We start from the raw sequence: 25,938 nt of genomic DNA, 5'->3' as shown, positions 1-25,938 counted from the left end.
GTCTGGCCCTTTACTGAAAAAAGGTTGACTTGCTACAAACAGTCATAAAGCCAAAATCTGAATCCAGCTTATGGTGATTTCTAAGCGCTTGCTCTCAACCCTTAGGTCACACTGCATCTCATGTCACCCTTTTCCAGCCCTGGGAAAGGGCAGAGGATCATAGCGTCATCGAGAGGCTCTTCCCATAGACAAAGTTTTATGTCTATAACACAGGCAACTTCCTGGAGCCTGCACATTGGAAGACCCCCAGTCCTCTGCCTTGTCCAGCCTGAACTGGGTCATAACAGAACTTTGGATCCTCTCTCATTTGCGTGGGCTTCCACTTGGAGCCAGATGACCAGGGAAAGGCAGGTAGGTGCCGCAATGAAACAAACTGTTTCCTGATACCAAACAACACTGCAATGCTTTCCCCTATGATTCTCCGAAAATGAGTCAAAAGGCAGACCATATTTCATTTTCTTGACAAAACTAATGAGCCAGGTAGTAATTGAAAGATGTTTCCTGATATCGCCTGGCCTTCTCTTAAGTGTTACTACTTCAAACAGATGCTACAAAATAAATGCCAGGTACTGCCACCATCAATACAGGTATAAAGTAAGCCAGAGGGTTATGAGGTTGAGGCAAGGGAATGGTGGTCAAGGGGAGATGATGGATACCAACGTAAAACAGACAGCACTCCTCAGTCAAAAAACCTCATTCCCACAACTCAAAGCACACGTCCAGCCCCGGCCAGCCACTTCCCAGATATATCAGGTTGAGAGGACAGCCAAACGAGAACGTGTAGACATGATACTAAAAGAAAATCCAAACTCATTCCCCATCAACTATGTGCCGAGAGTCTCCTTTTTTTGCACAGAAATTGAATTTGTGGGAAAGACTATGGCGGTTACTCTCCAATCACACTGCTTAAGGCAGACAATCAGACTCACTGGACTTGAGTGCATAAGAGGAATTTAAATGTTATTAGAACCCCTCATTTTACCTGCAAAGAAGTCAGAGACAGAAGGAGGAAATAAAGAAAGCTAACATATAGTAGGCTCCTGTTATGTGCTGAGTATGATGCTAAATGTTTTCATATCCCATTAGTAATTTCATCTTCACTTCCAAAGAAGTCTTACTAATGCGAGAAGAAGTCTTTGTAACGTGAGACCAGGGTAGGTCATGGTTGCTGTGGTGGTGGATTTTTGGTGCAAAACTGGGTTCACTTTTGAGCTTGTTAAACGCTTGATGAGGACAGTCTTCTATTAATATCTGCCGAGGTACCAATGGAGTCCAAACACTTATAGGCAGCAGGGAAAGTGAAAAGCAGCAGTTAAAAAGGAATGAAGGAACATGTGAGAGGTCCAAAGTCTTTAAGGAGCCAATTCCCTGTGGTAGAAAAGGAGCTCTCACCTGGGTTTCAAGTTAAGGTGTCATTATCAGAAACCTATAACTCAGAGTCAACGTTACAATGATAAGGTAATCCAACCATACATAGAAGAGAAAAGAAATTAAAGTTTGAAAGAAAAAAATCATACAACACAGCAGAATAAGTTATATTGTTTCATTAAGAATGCAGGCCTGAAGCGAGAAGTCTCACAGATTCACTGATGACACACTCTGAATGCCTTTCTGTTCTGAGCAGAAATGATTGCTCTGTGCTCTGCTGGTCTAACCCTTCTTCACTGCTCAGTTTCCACATAGAGACCCCTGAAGAAACTGCTGTTCAGATCAAGCAGAGATGCAGCTTACATAGTGACCCACTTCTCACCGAGTCAAGGCTCTAAGCAACGAAATTCCAAGACCATAAATAGAGCTGTTATCTTTTATGACTTTGGTGGAATATTCTCAGAAATAAACACTGGATTGGTCTCATTCCAGGCTCTTTGGCTAAGGCACATTGTGTAGAGAAAGGTAACTAAAGTGCCTGGAAACTCTTCAACCAGCAAAGAGAGATGTTCCATGTTGCTAATGTAAAAGTTGTTATTTTCTTTAGTTTCTCTGAGACCAAAGGACTTGGAAGCTGCATTGACTTCCCACTCAGAGGCTGAAAGAGGTTCCAGACTATTGGAATCTGAGGGAGAAGGCTGAGCCTTCTCTCCAAACTTTGTATCAGTTAAGTTCTGTAGGGCTGATATCATGCTATTTCACACTACTTTACAAAGCGCAATCCCTTTTATGTCCTGCAGCTGAAGTAGTTCATGGTCCCAACACTGGTTGTGTCATCCACAGCAGGATCCCTGAATATCTAATTATGAATGGATTTCCGATGCGAGTTCATAACTATTGCCTGATCGCACCACATCTCTCTTAAAACATTCAATTATCTGGCTATAATTGCACCTGTCAGCACATGCTGCCTTCAATCTCCACATCGGCAAACTTCTATCTTTTCAACTCGCATCCCTTTGATGCATTTTCGCCTGAATAATGCTTCTCAGAGCCCTTTTCACAAAAGCACTCTGTTCACTGGAAATATAGGAACTTTCAAAAGTGTTAACACTGTAAAACATCATGTCTCCTTTTGAAAAAGAGAAGAAGAAAAAGAAAAGCTAGAGCTGATAACAGACACTAAACTTTTTGCTGCTCTAAATTGGAATCTTCTCTGATAAGCCCTGTTAGGAGTCTAAAGCTTACAAAGGGACCTGGGCAAAACGCCCCCAGGGAATTCTTAAATCATTCTAAGAAGGTTGTGATCACTGCTGCTGGGAAAAAAGAAATTCAAAACAAATCTAGCTTCTTCTCCGCTTATCAGTCAGTTTTTCAGAGCTGACTCCTCCTGTCTGGTGTTGAACAACTTTTTATTTTTGCTGCAAATTAAAGCTTTTAGGAAGTGAGTGAGCATGCCGCATTTGCTTCCCATCCCCAATCAGCACATCTGTCTTTGAAACCCTATTTTGATAGGTTTTGTTTGTTCTAAATAACACAGGCGCCAACACTTCAGCTAAATCCTGAAGAGAAGGAAAGGAAGATGGGGGTGGGGGAGGGTCGCATTGACGAAAAGAGCAGGAGGATGAGCTGGGAGCCAAAATAGTGGTGGTGGTGGTGTGGTTGTTGTTGTTTTTCCGGCTTTCACACAACATTTGGTGGGTAAGTGCTAGTACTCCGGGATAACACACTGGGACACACTGAGGGAGGTGGAGGGGTGACTTTGTTTTCACTTCACTACAGAGATAATAATAGGCACTAATTTGGTATTGAGGCAATTTTTCTCCGTTCTCATTTTAGAGCCACATACAGAGTTTCTGTAGTTTTAAAATAGCAGACTGTAAAATCTGGCCCAGATCAGAGTTTAGGCAGCTCTTATGATCACTCCCTCTTATGTCCCTGTCAGAGCACAGATATATTCATATGGGGCCCTCTTTTCATGAGCCTGAGCATCTGGATATTGCCCTTGAGGAAATCTTTCCTTTTTTCCCCCTAGGAATCATTACTCTTCTTCACAACAATTCTTCTGAGACGGGCAAAAGATATTACAGATAATTTTTTTTAATTTAGTTCAAGAAGCATTTATTGTTCAGCTATTAAATATCAAGTAATATGTTAGGAACTGAGGGTTAAAAGTAAATAAGACAAAATCCTAGGATAACTCTTAGCAAAAGTCCCTTCATGGTTCCATAAACAGCAAGTACTAACTTTCCTGATCCAGTAAAAAAAATCTTTCCTAGTTCTTCAGGTAGCACAAGAGAGCTTCAGGGGGAATCTGTACTTACGTCCCCATCATCTTAAATATTTCTTAATTCCTGAATAAAAAGAGATTTCTAACTCTTCCCCTTCTGCTTCCTCTCCCCAAATTTTCACTAGATATTAGGGACGCAATGTAACATAATGGTTATCAGTTTATAACCTGGAGTTAGAACAAGCCCATGTTGCACGTTTCTGTGCTGACAAAGTGGCTTAGAGCAGCGTGGTACAACAGGGTTTCCTGCAGTGACGGAAATATTCTGTGTCTGCATCACCCTGTACGGCAGCCACTTGTTACAGGGGACTACTGAACATCCTAAACGTGACCAGCACTACTGAGGAACTAAACTCATGGTTCTATTTCATTTTAATTAATAAACTTAGATAGTGACATCTCTACCACGTTGGACAGCACAGATGTATTGTTTTTTCATCTATAAACTGGAGGTTATAAGGGTCCTTATCTCCTGGAGTTCTTAGGTTTTGTCCTTATTGAATCTATTTTATCACCTCGACAAGCAGCAGTAAGTTTCTCCAGGACAGAGGTCACGCCATGTTCATTTTTGGGTTCCTGGTGCGTAGGAAAGCCAGGCACATATTAGATGTTCAGCAACTGCTTTCTGACCTTAACAGAATAAAGCAAAGCTGGTGGGGCCCTATTGCACCACAGAGAGGTAAATCCACAGGAACCCCAAGCATAGTTTTCCTAATCTCCAAGGTATCATAAGGATTCTGGACTTAATCTTGGTTTTGCTATTTTCTAGTCAACTGTCCTGATGCTGAAGCTTTAATACTTTGGCCACCTGATGCAAAGAGCTGACTCATTGGAAAAGACCCTGATGCTGGGAAAGACTGAGGGCAGGAGGAGAAGGGGACGACAGAGGATGAGATGGTTGGATGGCATCACTGACTCAATGGACATGAGTTTGAGCAACTCTGGGAGACAGAAAGGATAGGGAAGCCTAGCATGCTGCAGTCCATGGGGTCACAAAGAGCTGGACACGTCTTAGCAAGCAAACAGCAAGTTGTGCGTACATAGGGGAATGACCTGACCTCACTGATCTCTGGAATTACCACCTGTAAAACGGCGACAATCCTGCCTACCTCACAGCCACAAGCAGAATGACGCAAGCTGACAGGAGAAATGTCAGATCTCTCTTTCCCTCTGGGGCTTCTCCACCTGTTTCTCTACACGGTCGTGAAGAGGTGCAACTAGTGAAGAGGTACACGGTTACCTCTTCCTTGCCTAAAATTCACTCACTTTGAATTTGTTCTGAATGTGCAATCTTAAAAAGCAAATATTCCTTAAAAATTTTTTCCCAGATCATCTCCATCTTCCACGCCGGAGGTAAATAAATGAGCTTCTCCCTGTGACCCGGCACTGAGGGAGTATGACTTCTGAGTCTGCTGTGGGTGCTTTATGAGCGCTAATTTCGGATGACACACACCACACAAGGAAGGCAAACCTTGGTCGGGGTGGAGTGATGGGGAAAAAAGAAATCCCGCTTTGAATCTGCTAAAATATATACATTCTTACAACTGAAAGCTTTACCCCCAAAAGTCACTACCATTAATAGCCTAAGAGACCAAGAGCGTTCTAGCAGGCACTCAGGCACAAGCTTGGTTTCAGAACGCACAGGTTTTGAATAATGTACAGGGTTGTGTGGGGTGGTGGTGGAGTTCATAGGATGTCTATTGTTAGAATTCTCAGAGCTTTCGAGACAAAAGGCTTGCATAAAGATTCCTGGGGCTTATTTTTTGCTTTGAGGCACCTCACAAAATCAGACAAAATACAATGACTGAGAACTTGGGAGGCTGGGTCTAGGAACATGTCCTTGTAACTAAGAGTGACTGGAATGTTGCAGAACACATCAGTCTCCACGTGAATTTAAGAGGTGCCAAGGGAAGAGTGGACCTATTTGGTACTTTCTATAAAGCCTTTTTCTCTGCGAAGATCAAAGCCTTACTTCATCAGCCCTCATACAGGGGGGTTAAGTGGTTTCCCAACAGTCACACTGAGAGCTGACCGTGGGGCCTGGATTGCGGGCACGTGGTCCGTAGGCCCTTCTGCCTCAGGATGTACACAGCGTTGTCCCATCTGCAACACTGCTCTGGAGTGAGGCAATTCCCCTCCTGCTTCCTCGTGAAATAAAAGATGCCCCCCTGGATAAAGGGGTGGGCTAACTGGCCCCGTGAAGATCAAAGGAGAGAGTGGGCTCCTGACAAAGCCTGCTAGCTGGGTCCCCACTGGATGAAAGAGCAAGGCACAGACCATCCAGTAGACACAGCCAGCACTTAGGGTCCCAGCACAGCAGGGCCTCCAGAGCAAAGAAAGAAAGCGTCACTCTCAACTAGCTATATGAAACCTGTAACTGGAAAATCGAGAGAGAAACTACTCAACTTTAGTACACATACAAGTTTTGAGTTTTCTTCCGGGCTTGTGTGCTAAGTCGCCTCAGTCGTGTCCGACTCTTTGTGACCCTGTGGACTGTAGTCCACCAGCTCCTCTGTCCATGGGATTCTCCAGGCAAGAATGCTGGAGTGGATTGCCATGCTCTCCTCCAGGGGATCTTCCCGACCGAGGGATCAAAGCCACGTCTCTTATGTCTCCTGACATAAGAACCCGTATTGGCAGGTGGGTTCTTTAACAGTAGTGCCCCCTCTTGTGGGGTTAGCTTAATACAGAATGGTGGTTATTCCCACAGATGCTGGCACTACTCCCTGAGTTCAAATCCTGACTCCCCTACTTACCAGCTGTGTGACCTTGAACAAGTTACTTAACCTTTCTGTGCCTCAATTGCCTCATCCCTACATTCAGAGTAATAAAAGTAACTCAGAACTTAGAGGGTGGTTGTGAGTACTGAGTTCATCCACTTACAATGCTTAAAATAGTGCCTGGCATATAATAGTTGATATACACATGTTTGCTGTCAGTAATAATATACACATACATATATATATGTGTATATATATATATTTAATTGCTTCTGCTGCTATTGCGTTTGAACTTGTCTATGTTGGAGAATGGAAGGGGCCAGGTTTTAGGGCCTCTAACATTCTACCTGACCCCGACTGTGTGTTAGTTGCTCAGTCATGTCCAGCTCTTTGCGACCCCATGAACTATAGCCCATCAGGCTCCTCTGTCCATAGAACGCTCCAGGCAAGAACACTGGAGTGGGTTGCCATGCCCTCCTCCAGGGGATCTTCCCGACCCAGGGACTGAACCCAGGTCTCCCGCACTGCAGGCAGATTCTTTACCATCTGAGCCCCCAGGGAAGCCTTGTGTATAGCCCAAACCAAATTTCTTCTGAGGGAGGAGATGGTTGCTAAGCTCGGAGTGTGAGCTCCTGGTTAAAACTCAGGGAAGGAAGGCCAGATGGGCTCAGCTTTCTGAGAACGAGCCGTTCTCTGAGAATCACTGGTGCGATGCTGCTCGACTATCCTGGACAGCAAAAACGATGACAGAACTGTGGAGGGAGCCAGTTGGCGGGGCAGGAAGCTTGGCATCACACTTGGCAGAGATGAGGCTGATCTGTGGGGGAGGGCAATTGGAAGCTAAACAAGAGCTCACAGGCATGAAGGTTCAGTCCTATAAAGCTCTGGCTCATCTTCCCAGCTCACCAGGAAGACCATGCCCAGACTTGACTTCAGCAAGCCCCGATATTAAACACACCCAGGACAGTCAGGCCTTAAATCAGACAAACTCACAGACCCAGGATGTCTCAGACAGCAAGGAGGGAAAGCTGGGAAAGGAAAGGTCCAATGAAAGGAAGCTGTTTGATCCAGAGAGGGGTGGTCAAGTTTCCTGTCAGTGTGAAAGCCTATGTCTTCAGCTGCTGATACCGTTAGTTAACAAATGAGGATTGACGTCTGAGCCACAAGAACAGAGATGAATGCCATCTGCCCGTGTGCCCGTGTTAGAGAGGGTTCTGTTGTAACACACAAGGGCTAAGCATAAAGTTCACTGACTCGGCTTGGAAACAGATGAAAACCAGCATTAGAAATAATTCACTTTTATTTTTCTTATAAAATTAAAACACAGTAGCAATTATAAGAAAAATCACCTGACTGCAAAACCTTTTTTAAACTTTAAAACAGTTATATTTTAAAACAACATTAACTGCCCCTGATATGTTCAACTGTGACAAGAAATATTTTTCTGAATGCAAATGCGTTGAGCAATATTATGACAATAAACGCTGCAGTGTGAGTCCATGGTGTCATGAATTATTTCCTAGCAGGGAAGGTTTGCTCTCTGATTTGAAAAGGGACACACGGGGAAAGAGCAGGACAGACTCACGTCAGCATGTGCTGACTCATCAGTCATCAACGCAGCCCTGAATGGGGGCTCCCTGACTGAATAAGCTTATACTATGCTGTGCCAAGGATATTTTTGTTACTAGTATATTCAGCACAACATTTGAAAACAAAATAGAAGAAATCTTTTTAAATGTCTTCATTAAAACATTTTTTAAAGGGATTTCTGGTGCAAAAACTGCACTATTACTTTGGCAAGACAGACACTGTACTGGTTCGACCTCTAAGAACTGACAATGAAGAACGTATGTTATGCTGAAAACGCTGATCTTCTCCCTGAGCAAAGGAGAAGGGGTCAGAGTGCTGTGCTATGGATCTGCGCTTCAGCATTGCTCTGGGCAACACTTTAGGTTTCTAACATACAGAGCCTTGAATTATCGGGCCACCTCTGGTCTCCATCCAGAAATGCAGATGGGTGGGTTTGGCCTATACTGGAGAAAACAGGACTAAGTCATAATACTTTAGAAAATAGGACCTTCTTGGGCCTTACCTGGTGGCCCAGTCATTAAGAGTCCACCTTGCAATACAGGGGACACAGGCTTGATCCCTAGTTGGGGAACTAAGATTCCACCTGCCATGGGGAAACTAAGCCCTCTCAGGGCAACTACAGAGCCCACGAGCCTCAAGAAAGATCTCACACGATGTAATGATCCCACATAACAAAGCCAAATAAATATTTTGTAAAAAACAAACAAAAAAATAGGCCCTTCTTGCTTTTCCTTCCTTCATTTCCTAGACCTCAGTCAGTCCACACAGTTTCATGAGATATGGCCCCACGAGAATATGGTTTTATTAAACCATATTTCTCATTAAAGAGCTCTACATTTCTGAGATACCACTGGCCATCAGGACTACAGATAAAATTGAAGATCATATAGACAAGTATAGATGCACAAGCAAATTCAGTGAGCAAGAACTCAACATCACCTGGCATAAGACACAGTCAAGAAGTCTGTTTCAACTATGAAGAACAGAAGCCACAGATCCCCCAAAAGGAAGTGACTGGGGAAGAAAAACCAAATGCACTGAGGCAGAGCTAGGAAGAAGGGCGAGACATACAGCAGCTGAAAACCCACAACGCCTCTGAAAGCTGCCATCAGAGACGCGACCAGGGCCAGATCCCTCCCTCCAGCTCGCTTCTCCCTGCAGCGTGCCCTAGACTTTCCTGCACTGCGTCTCCACCGCCCCTCTCCAGCAAGAATCTTCTAGAGACAAATGCAGAGATGCTCCTCCACTCACTTCAAACGCGGCCAGCACTACCCAAGACTTTCCTGCACTGAACCTTCAGTGTCCCTCTCCAGCAAGAATCTTCTAGAAACAAGTCCAGAGATGTCTCTAATGCTCTATCCAGTCACTTAGACGTAGACAACACGTCCACACGCAGGACAGTCCTGCTGGGACCTACACCGACACTTGCAGACACAATCTCAGAGCATCTCTTCCTCATGTCACATTTCAGATGTTCATAGAGAACTCAGAGCCCTTCACAGACTGACGCTGTTTTTTAAAGGAGGGCAGTGAGCTTTCCTGCCTTAAGGTGAAACTAAATTCGGGGTTTTTTTTACCCAAAGGGGGAAATATCTTCTTAGCACATGTGGTTGGGTCTCCTTTTCTTTCTCTTCCTCTCTCTCTGTCCCATTTTCATGAAGGGGAGATGGGAACAACCTTCACATCTCCTTTACCTCCACTCCAGCTGCGCAGTGAACAACCAGTGTTGTCATGTGAAACAATGTACATTCTCAAAGCAAAACTGATGAACAGAGCAAGCTGCCCATCCTGGGTGTGATTTAGAGAGAAGGCTCTTCCAAATGGTCCAAATGGGCTACCTTCAAAGCTTCAAGTGATGTCTAAAATTCCCTCATTAATGGTTCATGAGCTTACCCGAAGACACTGACTATATAAAAATGACTTATTGAGGGAGGGGAGTCCAGCTACAGTTCCTGAAATCAGAGTGAAGCTGCGGGAGGGGGTGGAGGATCTGCAGCCTTGCAGAGGGGGGCGCTCTCAGCACACGGGGCACCGCCAGGCCTGCCCTGGGCCCCTCTCTCCACAGATCTTGGACGGAGCCTGGCATTCTGCATATGTCTGCCTAATCGGGCACCTCCTGGTAGCAGCGGCACTCATGGCTCCAGCCCACTTTGGCCTCAGCTTTCACTCTACATGCCAGGTTTGGGGATCTACTCCAAACTCAGTCTGGATCTCTTGTTCCTCTGTTGCCTTTGCCAGCTGGCCTTGAGTTAATTACAGTCTGATGAAGGAGACCAACACATGAACAAATAATTCCCATGCAGTGCTGTGAGCGCTAGAACAGAAGTAAGGCAAAACGCTACAGGAATACCCAGTGCTGCCTGGGAAAGTCTTCACAGAAAAGCGTGCAATCGAGTCTTAATCCTGAGACCTAAAATGATCTCGCAAGAATCATTCCAGGGCTAATGAACCACCTGTGCAAAGAGATGGAGGCAAGAGCCAGCAGGGCCCCAGGATGGTGAGAAGTCTAGTGCGGCTGGAGCATAAGGTTTTAGAAGGGGCAGAAAGAGAGACAGAAGATGTGATTTGATGATCACAGACATTTTCCCCCTGAATGTAACAGGGAACCAACAGAGGTTAAACATGAGAATGCTCTACTCACATTGGTGTTTTAGAAAGGGAACAAAGCATACAGTAATTGTCAGACAGAGTAGCCATGTTAACATGACCTGTCAAATATCTCCTTCTCAAACAGTGGCTCCCACTGGGCAAGATGTTGCCCCCTGGGGACATTTGGCAATGTCTGGAGACAACTGTGGTTGTCACATCTGGCAGGGGTGGGAGCCTACGCTTGACATTTAGCGGGCAGAGGCAAGGGATGTTGCTAAACATTCTACAATACACAGGACAGCCGCCCACAACAAAGCATTATTCAGCTCAAAATATCAATACTGCCAAGGTCAAGAAACCCTCTTCTAAAAGATGAGATGGCCAGAGGGTGCAAGGTGACACAGCCCACAGGGACTCCTCAGAGAGGCAAAGAGGAGGCCAGGTGATCGTGGGGCTTCTCACATTTTGTCCTGCCCCCACCCGCAGGTGTGATGCTCACACACCCATGCAACTTGGAGCTCGGCTTCTTTCACTCGTTCCATGGAGTGAGAAGGGCACTATTACTGCAATAACCTTGAATTTGACCCAACTGATTTTTTTAAGGAAATCGTTTGTAAACATCAATACTAGATTAGTGACAAAGGTGCTTGCTGATCAAAATAGGCTGATCAAGGAGGTGCAGAATCCCTGCCTGGGGCAGTGCTCCAAGGGAGAAAGAGCCAGAACACTGCCTCCCTTCAGGTAGAATCAGTGGCCTTTCAGTCCAGGTAGAAATGCATGGAAAAGCAGCTCCTCCCTCCTCTTCCTGAACTGGAATCGCTGATTCTCCAGGCCCCTCTCCTCTACTGTCCCCCAGGCCAGAACACTCCCCAAGGGACAAACCCAAATTGCTGTTGCCATTTTAAATTCAAGTCCCAGTTCCTGGTGGGCTTAGAGCCACTGGAGTTTTAAAATGTAAAATGGTAAAAACAAGCCATGCTTGAAGCCCAATAATGTGCTGGGAGTGGGGATATCAAAGTACAGTCTACCCAGACCAAAAAGGAAAACAAAGCTTTTTTTCAGATACCGTATTTTTGCTGCTTTCATTCTCTTTGCTAGCTGTGTCTTCCGGGCTCACCTTCATCTCATTAGCGCTGCCTCCACCACAACAGTTCAGCAGCTAGAAGCAGTTATTTGGAAGCAGGGTACAAGCACCAAACACAGAAGTCACGCTGAACTCCGCAAATTGGAAAACTGCCCTCTTGTCGGTTCTCAACTGAGGAAATGGGATTGTATTTAAAAGACAATGCCTGTGAAAGTGCTTGGGCAGTGTTAGGTAGGTGGAATAGGAAACAGGAGTCCAAAATGGTGGTGGCTAAAAGACAAGGAAGGGAAAAGCTCGCAAAAATAGAACAAAAGAAGGTCCGGGGACTGGAGTGAGGACTTCAGGTAGATCAGCACTCCTGGCCAAGCCCATTTGCATAGGGCAGGCCCAGGGGAAGGGAAAAACATAAAAAGAGGAGCCAAAGGGCTCTCTCCCCCTCTCCCTCCTTCCCACTTCCCCAAAACCCCAACCCCCCCCCCACACACACCCATGTGCTGGCACGCTCTCCCGCTCTCTTCTCTTCGCATCTTTGAGTCGGCATGCCCTCACACCTCAAGGATGGATTCTCTTGCTATTATCCAAATAAAACAGAGCTGTAACACTGATTTGTCTAAGAGCTGTAACACAGTCTGTCCAAGACCCGAGAGCTGTGACACGCCAAGGGCTTCAATGTCCGTCACTCCAAATCTTTGTTGTGGCAAGACAGAACCAAGGAACATACATTCTCTTGACAGGCAGGAAATAGAATTTCATAGATTCAAACTACAGCATGTGGCTGGGAAGAGCTCTGGGACTCTGCAAGACGTGAGGATTGAAGGGATCTTTGCAGAGCACTGTGTCTGCACAGTGTATTCCTGGAAGGATGCAGTGGAAAGAGGCAGCAGTGGCTGCTGCTGGGGAGGACGCAGCGGGGGTCAAGGAGCAGGGGAAGGGAAACAGTCACTGTTCACACTGGGCCCTTCTGTAAGCTCTGAATGCTGGATTGTGGACATGCACCACCTACACATAAATCATCATCGTCATCTAAGAGACAAATGCATGATATAAAACCCACGAAATAGGGGACTTCCCTGGTGGGCCAGTGGTTAAGACCGTGAGCTTCCAATGCAAGTGTGCAGGTTCGATCCCTGCTCAGGGAACTAAGATCCACATGCTATGTGGCTTGGCTAAAAAAAAAAAAAAAAATTAAAAATACGAGTAACTTAAAAAATAAATAAAACTCACAAAAATGAGCCTGTACAAACAATCCCACGTTAGCGAATCTCAAGCGTCCATGCTTTCATTTAGCAGTTGTGAAAGAGGAGAACACCGAGATCAACAGCGGGAATTAAATTCACTTCTGACCTCTCAGCTCTGACTCCCAACCACCAGGAGCTCCTCTGTCTGGAGGTCCCTTCCAAGGGCCTCTCCAAGAGAGGACGCTCCAAATTCAAATCTCCCTCTTGTTTTCCTCTTTCCTCCCCTCTTTCCTCCAAGCCTAAGCCCCTTCTGATATTTTCCAGTATTAGTAGAAACAACTACCCACCCAGCTTCCCAATCGAAAAGCCTGAGCAGTGCCTTAGGGACCGTCTCACCCTCATTACAGTCGCAAATACTGTAAATTCCATCTTAACGATGCGTTCCACGCAGCTGTCCTCTCCTGCTGTCCTACTGCTGCCTTCCACACGTGCTCCTTCCCTGCAACGGGACCTCCCGCCAGTCTCCCAGCGAGTTCATGCTCCATGTGTCCCAGCCCTCACCCCCGTCAGCTTCTTTAAACACGATGACTTCATCAGGCTGAGGAGCCTTGGATAGCTCCCTGCTGCCTACAGAATTAAGTCCAAATGCCCTATTTTGACAAATGACTGTTTACATTGTGGACCAGTTGATCCTATCCATCCTAAAGGAAAGCAACCCTGAATATTCATTGAAAGGACTGATGTTGAAGCTGAAACTCCAATACTCTGGCCACCTGATGTGAAGAGCCGAATCATTGGAAAAGACCCTGATGCTGGGAAAGACTGAAGGTAAAAGGAGAAGAGGGTGGCAGAGGATGAGATGTTGGATGGCATCATCCAATAAGAGGACATGAGTTTGGGCAAACCCTGGGAGATGATGAAGTACAGGGAAGCCTGGTGTGCTGCAGTCCATGGGGTCGCAAAGAAACACAGGACCACCCTGGTGCACTGCTCTGTGGGGGTCAGCCGCTCCGCCACGCCCTGTATCACGTACCTGATGAAATTTCACAACGTGTGCCTGCTGGAGGCCTACAACTGGGTGAAAGCCCAGAGGCCTGTCATCAGGCCCAACATCGGCTTCTGGAGGCAGCTGATAGACTACGAGCGCCAGCTTTTTGGGAAGTCGACAGTTAAAATGGTACGGACACCGTACAGCATAGTGCCAGACATTTTTAAGGAGTCCCGACACCTGATGCCTTACTGGGGGATCTGAGCCACCAGCGCCCGCAGCAGCAGCCCCTCGAGCAGGGCCAGCATCTGCTACACGCTGTCTGCTCCCCTCTTCACCTTTCTCTCCAAATGGTGGACAAATGCTCCTCCCTGAAGTTTTTTTTTTTTTTTTACACTCGGTGTTCATGTTTTATTTTGAGAGAGAGAGAGGGGAGGGGAGGAAGACACAGGGAATGCTCACATTGCTACTAACATTTTAGGTAGTGGCTTCAGGACTGAGCGACTGAACATCAAAATTGTGAACAGAAGACTAATTTCACCCCTAACACATGCCTGCGCTGTGACCACTCTGAAGGAATCAGCCTTGCTCATTTCTGCCTCTTCCTGCCTCCACATCAAGGAAAAGGCAGCTGTTTCCTGACTTGAAAGCTTCCCCCTCACCCCTCTTTGCTTATCCAAAGAGAAATTCCTGTCCACTCTTCTGGACCCCTACTCATCTCACATTTCCTCTGAAAAGCCTCTCAGGATGGCTCCCTCCTCTTTGCTCCTCTGACACTCTCCACATATACCCCCTCACCATACTCTTTCATAATTGTTTATGTTTCTATCTCTCCTGCCAGAAAAGTCAGAGGCTTTAACAAAAAAATAAAGAAGCAGCTGCTATATTTCATTCATCTTTGAATCCACTGCACCTCCCTGCTAGCATTGCACATAAATGTTTGCTGAATGAATTGGCAGCAAGTACTTTGGTAAAAATATAACACATTATTCCCCCAATTCTATAGACGTCTGTGGCTAAAATCTCATTTCTTTGGCCTCTCTCTGCATACCTATTGGCACGCTACCGCAGGTCTCAGGAGGGCCGGTTATTCAAACAGAGCTAACAAAGTGCCTGCTATTTGTAAACAGGGCCATTTGTAAACCCTCTGGGCTAGATTTAGAGATTGCCTATCCAACTCGAACAGCAATTCTTTGAGCACTTACCCACTCTAACAAGTGTTTCTTTCCCAAATGTCTGGAGTCCTATAAGTAACCTTTGTTTACCCTGAAAACATTTTCAGGGAAGCTGAAAGGAGCTAAAAATAAAACATAAAAATAAACACCATGTAGTGACCCTAGAGGGACCCACCCGTCAGTGAGCGGCAGGCCCCCTGCGGGGCGGGGCGCTTCAGAGGCTCAGCGCTGACCCCTGGCACTTCCGCTGTCATCAGCCGCTTTAGTGCCTGAACCTCCGAGGCCCTCTGCTCCCTAGCCAAGACCTTGACAGTCCGTTAATCACAAGACTATTCAGGTAAAACAGCATCAAAAGCAAAGTGATAAGCTTGGTGGCCCGAGGAACAGTGGTCTGTAGGGTTCCTGGACCCAGCCCTCTCAGATAGAGTGGGCGCTGCCCGCCGTCCCAGCGCGGTGGTGTCCGCCCCGCCCGGGCGTCCCGCGCGAGTACTCACGGCTCCGGGGTGTAGAGCGGGTCCGAGCCGTGGCGGACGTACTGCGTGCAGTGGAACACTCTGTAGGCCAGTCCCGCCAGGAAGTCCCGAGGACTCAGGTACCCGGCCACGGGCCTCACCGTGAAGCCTGATCTTTCTAAAGAGGTAACAGAAAGAGTCAACTAAGTATTAAGGCGACAGGACTTTTCAGCCCAAGCAGGGCTTCCTTTTATTTTTAAGGACGTTCCAGAAACAATGGAATCAAGGTTCTAAAACTCTTGACAATTGAATGACAGACACTGTTAACAGCGATCACATTTGTGGCTTCTGATAACTAGAATATACTCATGAATGATGGTTTCCAGGGGAACAAGACATTCATTAAAATGGAAAGAAAGGTGAACAAACTTTAAGGGTTTAAATTCAGAGCCCAAATTAGGATAAGAAAGTTCAAATGCACGGAAGACTACAATGTAAACTTTTGGTGGTGAGCACACCAGACTGCATACAGAAATAGAAATGTAAGGTTGTACACACAAAACTTACCTAATATTCCAAACCAAATGTGGCCTTGATAAGAAAGAAACCCTTTTAAAAGACATCAGACTGTGAAAGACTGTTACACATTTTGTGCTTCTATTTACGTGAAGCCCAAAGAAGGGAAACCTATAGACAGAAAGCGAATCAGTGGCTTCCCAGCGCTAAGGATAGGAATAAGGATTGATTATAAAGGAGCAAAAAAAAAGCTTTCTGTAGTGATAGAAATGTTGTCAAACTGAATTGTTGTGATGGTTACACAATTCTATAAATTTACTAACATCACTGACTTGTACAGTTACAAAGGGTAAATTTTATTTTATGTAAACTATACCTCAATGAAGCTGCTAAAAAATATAAAAATATAGTGATGCTTACCATGTATCACTTGATATCTTTCTAAAGACACACCTAGATAAGAATACTTTCTGTGTGTATGTGGTCAGTGAACACACTGCCAATTTAGCCTGTTGACTAGCATTATGGAATTGGTTCATACTACAGCTTTTTATTGATAGTCAAACCTATGGTTTTTCCAGAAGGTGTGTACAGATGTGAGAACCAGACCATAAAGAAGGCTGAGTGTCAAAAAATTGATGCTTTTGAACTGTGGTGCCGGAGAACTCTTGACAGTCCTTTGGACTGCAAGGAGATCAAGCTAAAGTCAATCCTAAAGGAAATCAACCCTCAATACTCATTGGAAGGACTGATGCTGAAACTGAATCCCCAAAACTTTGGCTGCCTGATGTGAAGAACTGACTCTGGAAAAGACCTTGATGCTGGAAAAGATTGAAGGCAAGAGGAAAAGGGGGCGACAGAGGATGAGATGGTTGGATGGCACCAATGACTCAATAGACATGTTTGGACAGGCTCCGGGAGATGGTGATGGACAGGGAAGCCTGGCATGCCGCAGTCCATGGTGTCACAAAGAGTTGGACACGATCAAGCTACTGAACAACAACAACCCCCTAACCCCTTCGTTCTACATTGCCTATCCCATTTCTTTGATATTATGAAAACAATTATATTAATTATGACAATTTGAAAGATACACTAAAGCTCTCCATGCTCTATTGGTTTGTGGTAAGAGGACAGAAACAAAAAAGCAGAATACAATAAAATCTATGAAAATCACACTAGATGGCTAACCCAGTTAAAGACTGCCTTGCTTCCTGCTCATCAGGGCGCACAAAAAAACGACAGGAGGGCTCTCCTCTCTGATACCAGCACTGTAAAGGCTCCCATTTTGAAAACCTCAGTTCATTCGGAAAGCACCTCTGAATGGTTAGAAATAGTTTTTAAAGATAAAAACCAATTAAGTGTATAAAGCAAGTCCACCCTGGGATCCTGGGTACCTACAGGGAAATAACCCTATTCTCAGATATCCTCATGCCTATGATTCTAACAGTATTAAGGTCATTCCAAAAGTTTCCAGGTAGATTCATTATTCCCCACTGAAAATCAAAAAGATACGTGTATTTTCTTCTTTTTGTATTCTATGCCAGTATCCCACATGTGGGGTACAAGGGGACATTCTTTAATAGCTGTATATTTTATTTTCTTATAAATTTAAAAATGTGTATCTATCACATCAAGAACTTTGACTTTGTGAATGCCATTGCTTAAGAAGTTTCTTTTTAAAATAAAGTTGGCATTTTAAAAGTGAGTCAACTAAAAGAAATAAAAATACACACAACTTATATTGTGCTTGCTGTTTACCAATGAATGATGCACACTGAGTACCCAGGACACCCAGTTCACCAAGGGTGGTGAAAACAACAGCAAGAACAGTAGTGATCATAACTGACACTCTGGTACGCTCAAAGTGTGCCCAGCAAACTTTAGGCACACATTGTTACTTTCCCCTCCCAACCGTGTAAAGTAGATAAAATTATGATCTCTGTTTGCAGAGAGGAAATGGAGGCAAAGAGAAGTTAAGGCAATTCATCCATCTAAGGTCACATAAGCAGGAACTGGTGGAGCCGGGCCTCAACCCCAGGCATTCTGCATGCAGAATCTGTTCTGTACCATACTGCACCTCATAAAAATATTAAACTGGGTGACAGATATGAAAAATATTGAGATGGTAATGTAATTACTGGGGTTTGAGAAGCAAAGAAGTAAAAAGCAATCCTCATATAGGAGTAATCAAGCCCATGGTAAATATATAATACATAACTCCATGGAAAAGCAAGAGAGGCAAGCCAGAGGCGGGGCCATCAGGGAGCATGGAATCTAGTCAAAACCAGCATAAGGTATCACACAATTAGGGGCTAACTGAGTGATACTGATCAGCAGTTCTTAATCTTTTTCAGTAACAAATCCATGGATGGCAACCATCCACAGGGCCCTCCCATCACGCTAAGGGTGGTTCTCAGGGGACCTGCTGTCGGGCCATGCCTGCCTTTCCCCTGATACACACATGATCTGGGATGAAATCGGGAAAAGGAGAGGTCATGGTAGCTATTACGATCAGGATTCAGAGAGAATCCAGGGCTTGCTCCACGTCCTGAGGAACACAAAGAATTTGAGTAGGTGGAGGGATGACTGTGGTGCTGGAGAAGACTCTTGAGGGTCCCTGGGGCAACAAGGAGGTCAAACAGTCTGTCCTAAAGGAAAGCAACCCTGAATACTCATTGGAAGGACTGATTCTGAAGCTCCAATACTTTGGTCACAAGATGCGAAGAGCTGACTCATTGGAACAGACCTTGATGCTGGGAAGGCAGAAGAAGAAGAGGGTGACAGAGGATGAGATGGTGGGATGGCACCACTGATTCAATGGACATGAATTTAGGCAAACTCCAAGAGATGGTGACAGCCAGGGATGCATGGCACACCACACTCCATGGGGCTGCAAAGTCAGATACAGCTTGGCAACTGAACAACAAGGGACGACTATGCTAGCAAGTCACAGAGCCTAAGTAATGATATGAAGACCCACAGCTAGAACAGTTTGTGCAGAATGGTCACAGCAGGAGACACCCTGAGAAAACTGGGTCAGGGCCGTGAGCTGAGGATGAGCAGCTAAGAGCTTGCCTCTGTTATAAAGCAGAGGCCAGCAAACTCTGGTCTGTAGTCCAAATTCAGGTTGCTGCCTGTTCATATACACCTGTGAGCTAAGAATAGTTTCTGCATTTTCAAATGTGCATGTTTAAACAGTGATATAAGTATGTACTAATAGCCTCAATTTTGGCTCTTGGCCCACACAACCTAAAATATTTACTGTCCATCTGGACTTTTACCAAAAAAAATTAAAAGTTTGCCAACCTCAGTAAAATCAAGAGGAAGCCACTGATAGCTTCTGAGCACAGATGCCAGAAATAAAGGAACTCTCTAGGGAGCTTCGTCTGGGCGCTATGGACAGGAGAGGAGAGGGGAGGAGAGACTGCTGTCAAGGATGCAACGATGAGGCCTCAATGTGAGTGTGGCACCGGATGGAAGGAAAAGGACAGGCTTACTACGGGCGTGAAGCTAGAAGTGGCGGACCCGCAGACTAGGGTAAGCTCAGCTCCAGTTAGGCCCTTCCAATAAGCCCCTGCTCTAAAGCCCTGGGCCTGGGAATACTTTCCCTTAGATGGCAACATGAATTTTACTCATGTAATTAAGGTAAGGGTGTTGCATTGGGGCCATCAGCCCAGATTATCGCCGTGGGGCCACTCACAAGCACCCTTCTGAGAGGCAGGCAGGAGGCTCACAGAAGGAGGCAGGTGATGGAAGCAAAGGTCAGAGTGAGGCGAGGAAGGGGCTCTGTGGGAAGGCATGCGGACAGACTCTAGAAGCTGAAAAGGAAGGAAACAGAAGTCTCCAGACGGATCCAGCCTTGCCAAGACCTTGATTTTAGACTTCTAACCTTCAGAACTTTAAGATAATACATTCGCGTTAAGTCACTAAGCCTGTGGTAATTTGTTACAGCTGAATAAGAAGCTTCCACAAAGGCTGATGAAGTGTGGCGGGAAGGGGATGAGTAGGACTTCAGAGAAAGAGTGTTACCAAGCAGGACTCTCTGAGGCCTTCCCAGAATAGACCCCATCCGTGTCCTCTGCCTGCCTTTTGTCTGTGGAAAACTCTCTGCCAATGAATAAATTTAATCAGAGAAGTGAGAAGAGAAAGGAAAACAGTCAAGCAAGCCAAAATAATAAAACTGCAGCCATTAAACAAAGTCCAGGACCTTTCATTCTTCCGCAAGGAATATGGACAATATTGTGAGCTGGCCGTGTTCTTTGAGCTGTTTTGCAGAAACGGAAACCTCCACCAGGTGGAAGAAGTTAACTGTACACGCCACAAGCATTTACACCCCAGACGACTCCCAATCACCTCCCCACCAACCACCCAGAAAAACGTCCACGAGCTGCTCACAGCCTGCTCCTGGAACACTCTCAGATTCCTCAGGAGGCCCCCAGGGCGGGACACATAGTTTGGAGGGCATTGACCTGCTCTGGCCCGCTTTGCCTGGAGCAATAAAACTACTCTTTAGGCACCAGGAGTCCTTAGTACCTGAGCCTAAAGAATCGATCACCCACGATAGAAACGGGGAAGGCAGGCGAGGAAGCTCCAGGAAGGGAAGCAGGCAGCAAGATTTCAGCTTTTAGAGCCGGCGTGCTTGAAACAGGGGGGAGAGAGACGAGCAGACCCCGAGGACTCAGCCACAGTGAAGGACAGAGCAAGCAGCAGGACCACGCTGAAGCTTCACCTCCGCCTCCAGCCCTGCGAGAGCCCAGAGTGTTCCCGTCGCCACCCCAGCAGGGCCAGCGAGGAGAGCGGCCACACAGGGACTGCGCGCGGGGTGACTGCGCTTCCCCGCGTTCACTGCCACCACCCGGAGCGTGACTCAGGCCAGCACTTTAGACCAGTGATCTGACTCCCTGCCAGAGGAAAGTCACTGTGCTCAACATTATCCCTGATATGTCTTCATCCAGTATAAAACTTGTTTGTTTCACTAGTGAGCACTAGGGTAATAAATTGCTCGGTTGTTCACCTGCTTCCCACAGGTGGCCCAGGTACTGTCGGAGCAGCCCTCTCTTTTTAAGCCAGGGGGAGTCCTACCTTGTTTGGGAAAAGGGCAATCACTACCCGCTGTGTCCCTGGCAGGCCCGCGAGGACGAGGACGCTTAGCCTGAAAGAGCCCGTGCGGAGCGCACCTTTCAGAAACGCCGCGACGTCTTCCAGCTGGGGCACGTTGTCCTCCCTGTAGCCGCAGTGTTTCGTCAGCAGAGGGAAGTTTTTCAAGTACTCCCGGCAAGCGTGCGTGGGATAGAGTTTGGAGAGCTCCCGGAACACGACTCCCCACGTCTTGGTCTCTTCCTCCGTGTACTCCACCCTGGGGATGGGCTGACCGCTAGGCAGCAGAGAGGAGAAAAGCGTGACTCTAGCTCTGCGCCGCTGTGCGCGTGTCCCCGCCCTCGCACCCACGCAAGCCAGCTTGCTGCAGAGTGCGATGCCTGGGCATCTCAAACGCTCCCACTAAGTGTTCTTTCCTTGAAGTAAATGCTAACATTCTAAGTTTGTGTTTAAACTTTCACATAAGTGATTTGTTATGTCTTCACACATCCTTCTGGACACTGGAAATTTTTGTTCTGATGCTGGGACCAGTAACAAGGTAAGAGTTCTGGGTTGAAGGAACTGGTTTACGTATAAAACTGTGCTCTGCGGACTTTGCAATCCCCTGACAACAGTAAAACATGGATATTGCCTTTTGAAAATAAAATTGCCCATAGATCCTCTGTCCTTTGGGGGAGCTCGCCCCAATCTCCAAGGATAATTTTGAGGTTATTTGTTCACTTTGCAATACCCTGGGAAACACTAAAGGACTGTGGAATTTAAGAGTTTTGCAAACTGCAAAATGGGAGCATTTATTAGACATCATGCCAGGAGGTGCACACATTAAGCCCTGTCTGTTAGGAGAAAGGACAGCAAACTTTTTCTGTAAAAAGCAAAAAAGTAAGTATTTTAGGCTTATATGCCATACAGTCTCTATCAAAACTGCTCAGTTCTGCCATCATATCTTGAAGACAGCCACAGATAAGATGTAAACACAAGAATGTAGCTATGTTCTAACAGAACTTGGGTTACAAAAACAGGCAATGGTCTGGATTCAGCCCATAAGTCACAGGGAGCTGATGTCTGGTTTGGAATACTGAGAGGCAGCCCTGGACTGGAGTGGTCAGGGAGAGCTTCCTGGAAGAAGCGCAGCTGAAGCTGAGACTGTTGGCCAAGCAGGATGTGCAGGTTCCCTGACAGAAAGAAAGCTGAGTTTAAAAATGCTCTTCTAATAACAGAAGGAGAAGGGGCAGCAGAGGATGAGATGGGTTAGATAGCATCACTAACTCAAGGGACATGAATTTGAGCAAATTCCAGGCAACAGTGGAGGACAGAGGAGCCTGGCGTGCTGCAGTCCATGAGGTCGCAAGGAGTCGGACTCGACTTCTCAAATGAAACAACAAGAAAAACAGCAGATGGCAGCCACGAGCAGAGACCAGAGCTCCTGAGGCCACATGAGCCAGGAGGAAGTGGAGAATATGGACGTGTACTTTCGAAAACTATTGCTTGAGGAAGCAGAATCTGAATTTAGCCTCTGATTCCGAAACCTATTCTGAAAGCGAAGTTGGACTTGGAGAAAACTCCTCATGACATGTTCGACAGTTATCAGCCACATCCCCTGACTGCCATCCCCAGCCACTTGTCACAGGTTCTACCCCGCAGTCAGCAAAGACACACACAGCATGTGGAAGCCCAGCACACACACACATAAGGTAGGGAGTCTCTCTCTGTGAGCTCATAAACCAGCCTGCACAGCAGGCCCCCAGGAGCCCAGGCACAGGCAGCCACTGCCCCTCAAGCTGCTCCAGCCTCCAGGCACTGTCAACACGCCGTGGTCACTCAGAAGGACCCCTGGGGCAGGGCCGAGGGGTGGGGAACAGTAATCAGAGCAGGCTCACAGCAGATCCCAGCTCCCACTCTGCAGACTTCAAAAGTTCTTACCAAAATGCTTTCTAACGTTCAGGTTCAAATGTGGTTCCCATCATCCCAAATTATTTTTATTTTTAAAAAACTAGTGGCAGTACATGAAGGGTGAATGAATAACACATACTGAAGAAAAACCCAGAAATTAACATTTATTTTCTCTAAGTACCAGGACAAGGGCTTATGACAAACCAAATTAGAACAAGATTAGCCTTGTTTGAATTTGATTGTTGATAATAAATAACAAATTACAACCTGGCAAATATTTGCTGTGAACAGTAAGACTGCTAAAAATTAGCATCAAGATAAATTAGAAGAAAGCTTGAAATTAGTAAAAATAGAAAGGATGTAAGGAAATAAAAATATAAGCAATATTCTCTGGTACTAGAAAATTCAACACAATCAATCTAAGGCAGGGAAGACGATAAAGCTACTAAGGGCTAGGCAAATCAGAAGGTAGAAAGCAATGAGGCTGAAACAACACATGAGATATTGAGAAGCCATTTGAAAAGAATCGTGAGGTCAAAATTTTCCCTTCGACATCAATCTGCAAACATGCAGGGTTTCAAAGGGAAACTGACTGTAGCCAACAGGAAGTAGAAGAAAGACAAGTGTGAGCTGGGGTAGAGAGAAAGGGTGATACAGACCCTCCTCCACTTACAGTGGTTTAATCATGATAAATCAAAAATATCGCTGTCAAAAACCCCTTTAAGACACCTAACCTACCCCACGTGATGGCTTAGCCTAGCCTATGTTAAATGTGCTCAGAACACTTACATTGGCCTACAGGTGGGCAAAATCATCTAACACAAAATCTGTTTTATAATAAAGTGGTGAGTATCTCATGTAACTTATGGAATACGGTACTGAAAGCGAAAAACAGAATGGTACCTGGCTTTGGAATCGGGTGGCTGACTGTGGCTCCCTGCCACAGCCCAACATCATGAGAACTTCTCTGCATACCACACTGAGAAAAAAGATCAAAATTCAAAGGACAGTTTCTCCTGAATGCATTTCACTTTCATACCATATTGAGGTGGAATCATTATCAAGTTGAGGACTGTCTGTATTACTATCTGTTACTTACTAATGAATTTCCAGCATCACAATCTTGGGGGTACAGACGGTCACACAGAGTCTCATTTGTCCCCACTTGTCTGTCCTGCCTGGGTAAATAATGAGGCTGCTCTCTGAGTGAATGGTTAGTGGAGTGCTCTGCTGCTTCCCCGAACAGGTAATTCTGACTGATCATAGAAAGAAATTTCTTACCCTACTCTGACCCCCTCATCCTGGGTAACTATTTAAGGTAAATTTTTAAATATCAGCTTCACACCAAGTGAAGGCTAGTTTTACCCATTTATTTTTTGTTAAAAATATCCCTAAAACAGACAAAATAAGACATTTCCCATTTTTCTATGTAGTTAATACAGGTATATAATAATAGCTCATTTTTGAGAGCTTCCTATGGCCAGACAGTTTTTTTAAGTTCAGCCTTTTTATTTAACTTAGTCCATTTGATTCTCACAACTTCTTTGAAGTAGACCCCCTCACACACACTTTACAGATAAGGATACTAAGGCTCAGAGAAGCTAAGTCATTTGACTAAAATCATGGCGCCAAGCTTAAAACTCAGTCTGGCAGGTTCAAGACTGGCTGTGGTCTTAACCAATTAGCATACACCTATGAAATAAAGAATTTATTCCAGGTACCAGATTATTTCCACACACCAAATTAAAATAAGGCTTATAGGTATTCATACTTAAATACAGAAAGTCTCGGGTATAATATGTTATCACAGTAGCAGCATGTGTCTGTGGATTCCACAAAGTCCTGTCGTATTTATTCACTCCTCTAACCTTCTCAGGGAGGCTGCCAGCTAGTGCTGGGGGCACCAGGAATGCAGGAGCACCCACACAGTTTTTTTTAAACTTTGAGATTTGACATTTAGAAAAATAAAAGTTATAGTCATGAGAAAAATCGGAATGTGCTACACTTCTCTGCACTTGCCATGGGATTGTAGGCCTTTTGGGAATCATGTATGAGAATGAGAGAGTCGTGTCCCGATCTTTCTGGGGCCTAGGACATATACCCACATATCATTATGCATCTATCCTTGGGTACATGTCATAACACGCATGTAATAGGCATCACATCCCAGCATCCTAAAACTCTGCTCTCCCACAGCTGAAGTCCTGAAGCAGTCCACATTCTAGAGAAAGCTCCCAGCAACTGGCGCCTACCACCTCCCTGCAGGGCTTGGTAGGAGGAGCGGAAATGGCTCTCCCACCAGCAAACCCCTCTCATACCAACCTTCCCGCCTCACCAAACCTCACCCACCAGTCTAACAGGGAGTCAGACACGCAGGACCGCAAAAGAGGCCAGTGTTGGAGGGGAAATCCCTGCTCTTTCTCCTTCAGGGGAGAGGGCAGCCTGGGCCACAGAATCATTTATAAGGCCTGCAGAGCCCTCGAGAGGTAGGCTCTGGCCTCTCTTTTCCCATCTGGACACTTGCGGAGCAGAATATCCATGCCCTCCCTCGTGCTATCACCAGAATGGAACAGTAGAGGGCTTCCCTGGTGGCCAGTGGTTAAGAACCCAACTCGCAGTGCAGGACACACTGGTTTGATCCTTGGTCTGGGAAGATCCCACGTGCCGTAGAATAACAAGCCCCACGCGCCACGAGTGAACCCATGAGCTGCAACAACTAAAGCCAGTGTGCCCAGGGCCCATGCTCTGGACAGAAAAAGCCTCTGCAGAGAGAAGCCTGCGCGACTGGAGAGGAGCTCCTGCCGGCCACAGCTGGAGAAGGCCCCTGTGCAGCAGGAAGACCAGCACAGCCAAAACATAAATAGTAACATTTTAAAACAGAAGAAACAAAAGGACGGAGCGGTAGAGATGGCCCCGGAGAGTGTCTGGAGGCCCTGGAATGTGGTGTGCTCCGGGGAGGATGAGCGCACCCTGGACAGGCGTCCTCTAAACCTGAGGT

General features: G+C 46.0%; 1 protein-coding gene across 1 annotated transcript in view; it reads right to left on the bottom strand.

Moving 5' to 3' along the window:
* TPH2 (tryptophan hydroxylase 2) overlaps positions 1–25,938 on the bottom strand; it is a 101,248-nt gene that overhangs the window by 47,139 nt on the left and 28,171 nt on the right. Inside the window, exons 6-7 of the mRNA XM_005679722.3 lie at positions 21,131–21,327; positions 15,477–15,612 (exon numbers count right to left, since the gene is read on the bottom strand). Of these exons, the coding sequence (XP_005679779.2) occupies positions 15,477–15,612; positions 21,131–21,327 (333 nt within the window). The remainder of the gene's footprint in view (positions 1–15,476; positions 15,613–21,130; positions 21,328–25,938) is intronic.

Source organism: Capra hircus, chromosome 5 (assembly GCF_001704415.2).
Source record: "Capra hircus breed San Clemente chromosome 5, ASM170441v1, whole genome shotgun sequence".
Taxonomy (NCBI): domain Eukaryota; kingdom Metazoa; phylum Chordata; class Mammalia; order Artiodactyla; family Bovidae; genus Capra; species Capra hircus.
Note: the sequence above shows the minus strand (reverse complement) of the source record. Positions and strands in the feature narration are given on the sequence as shown.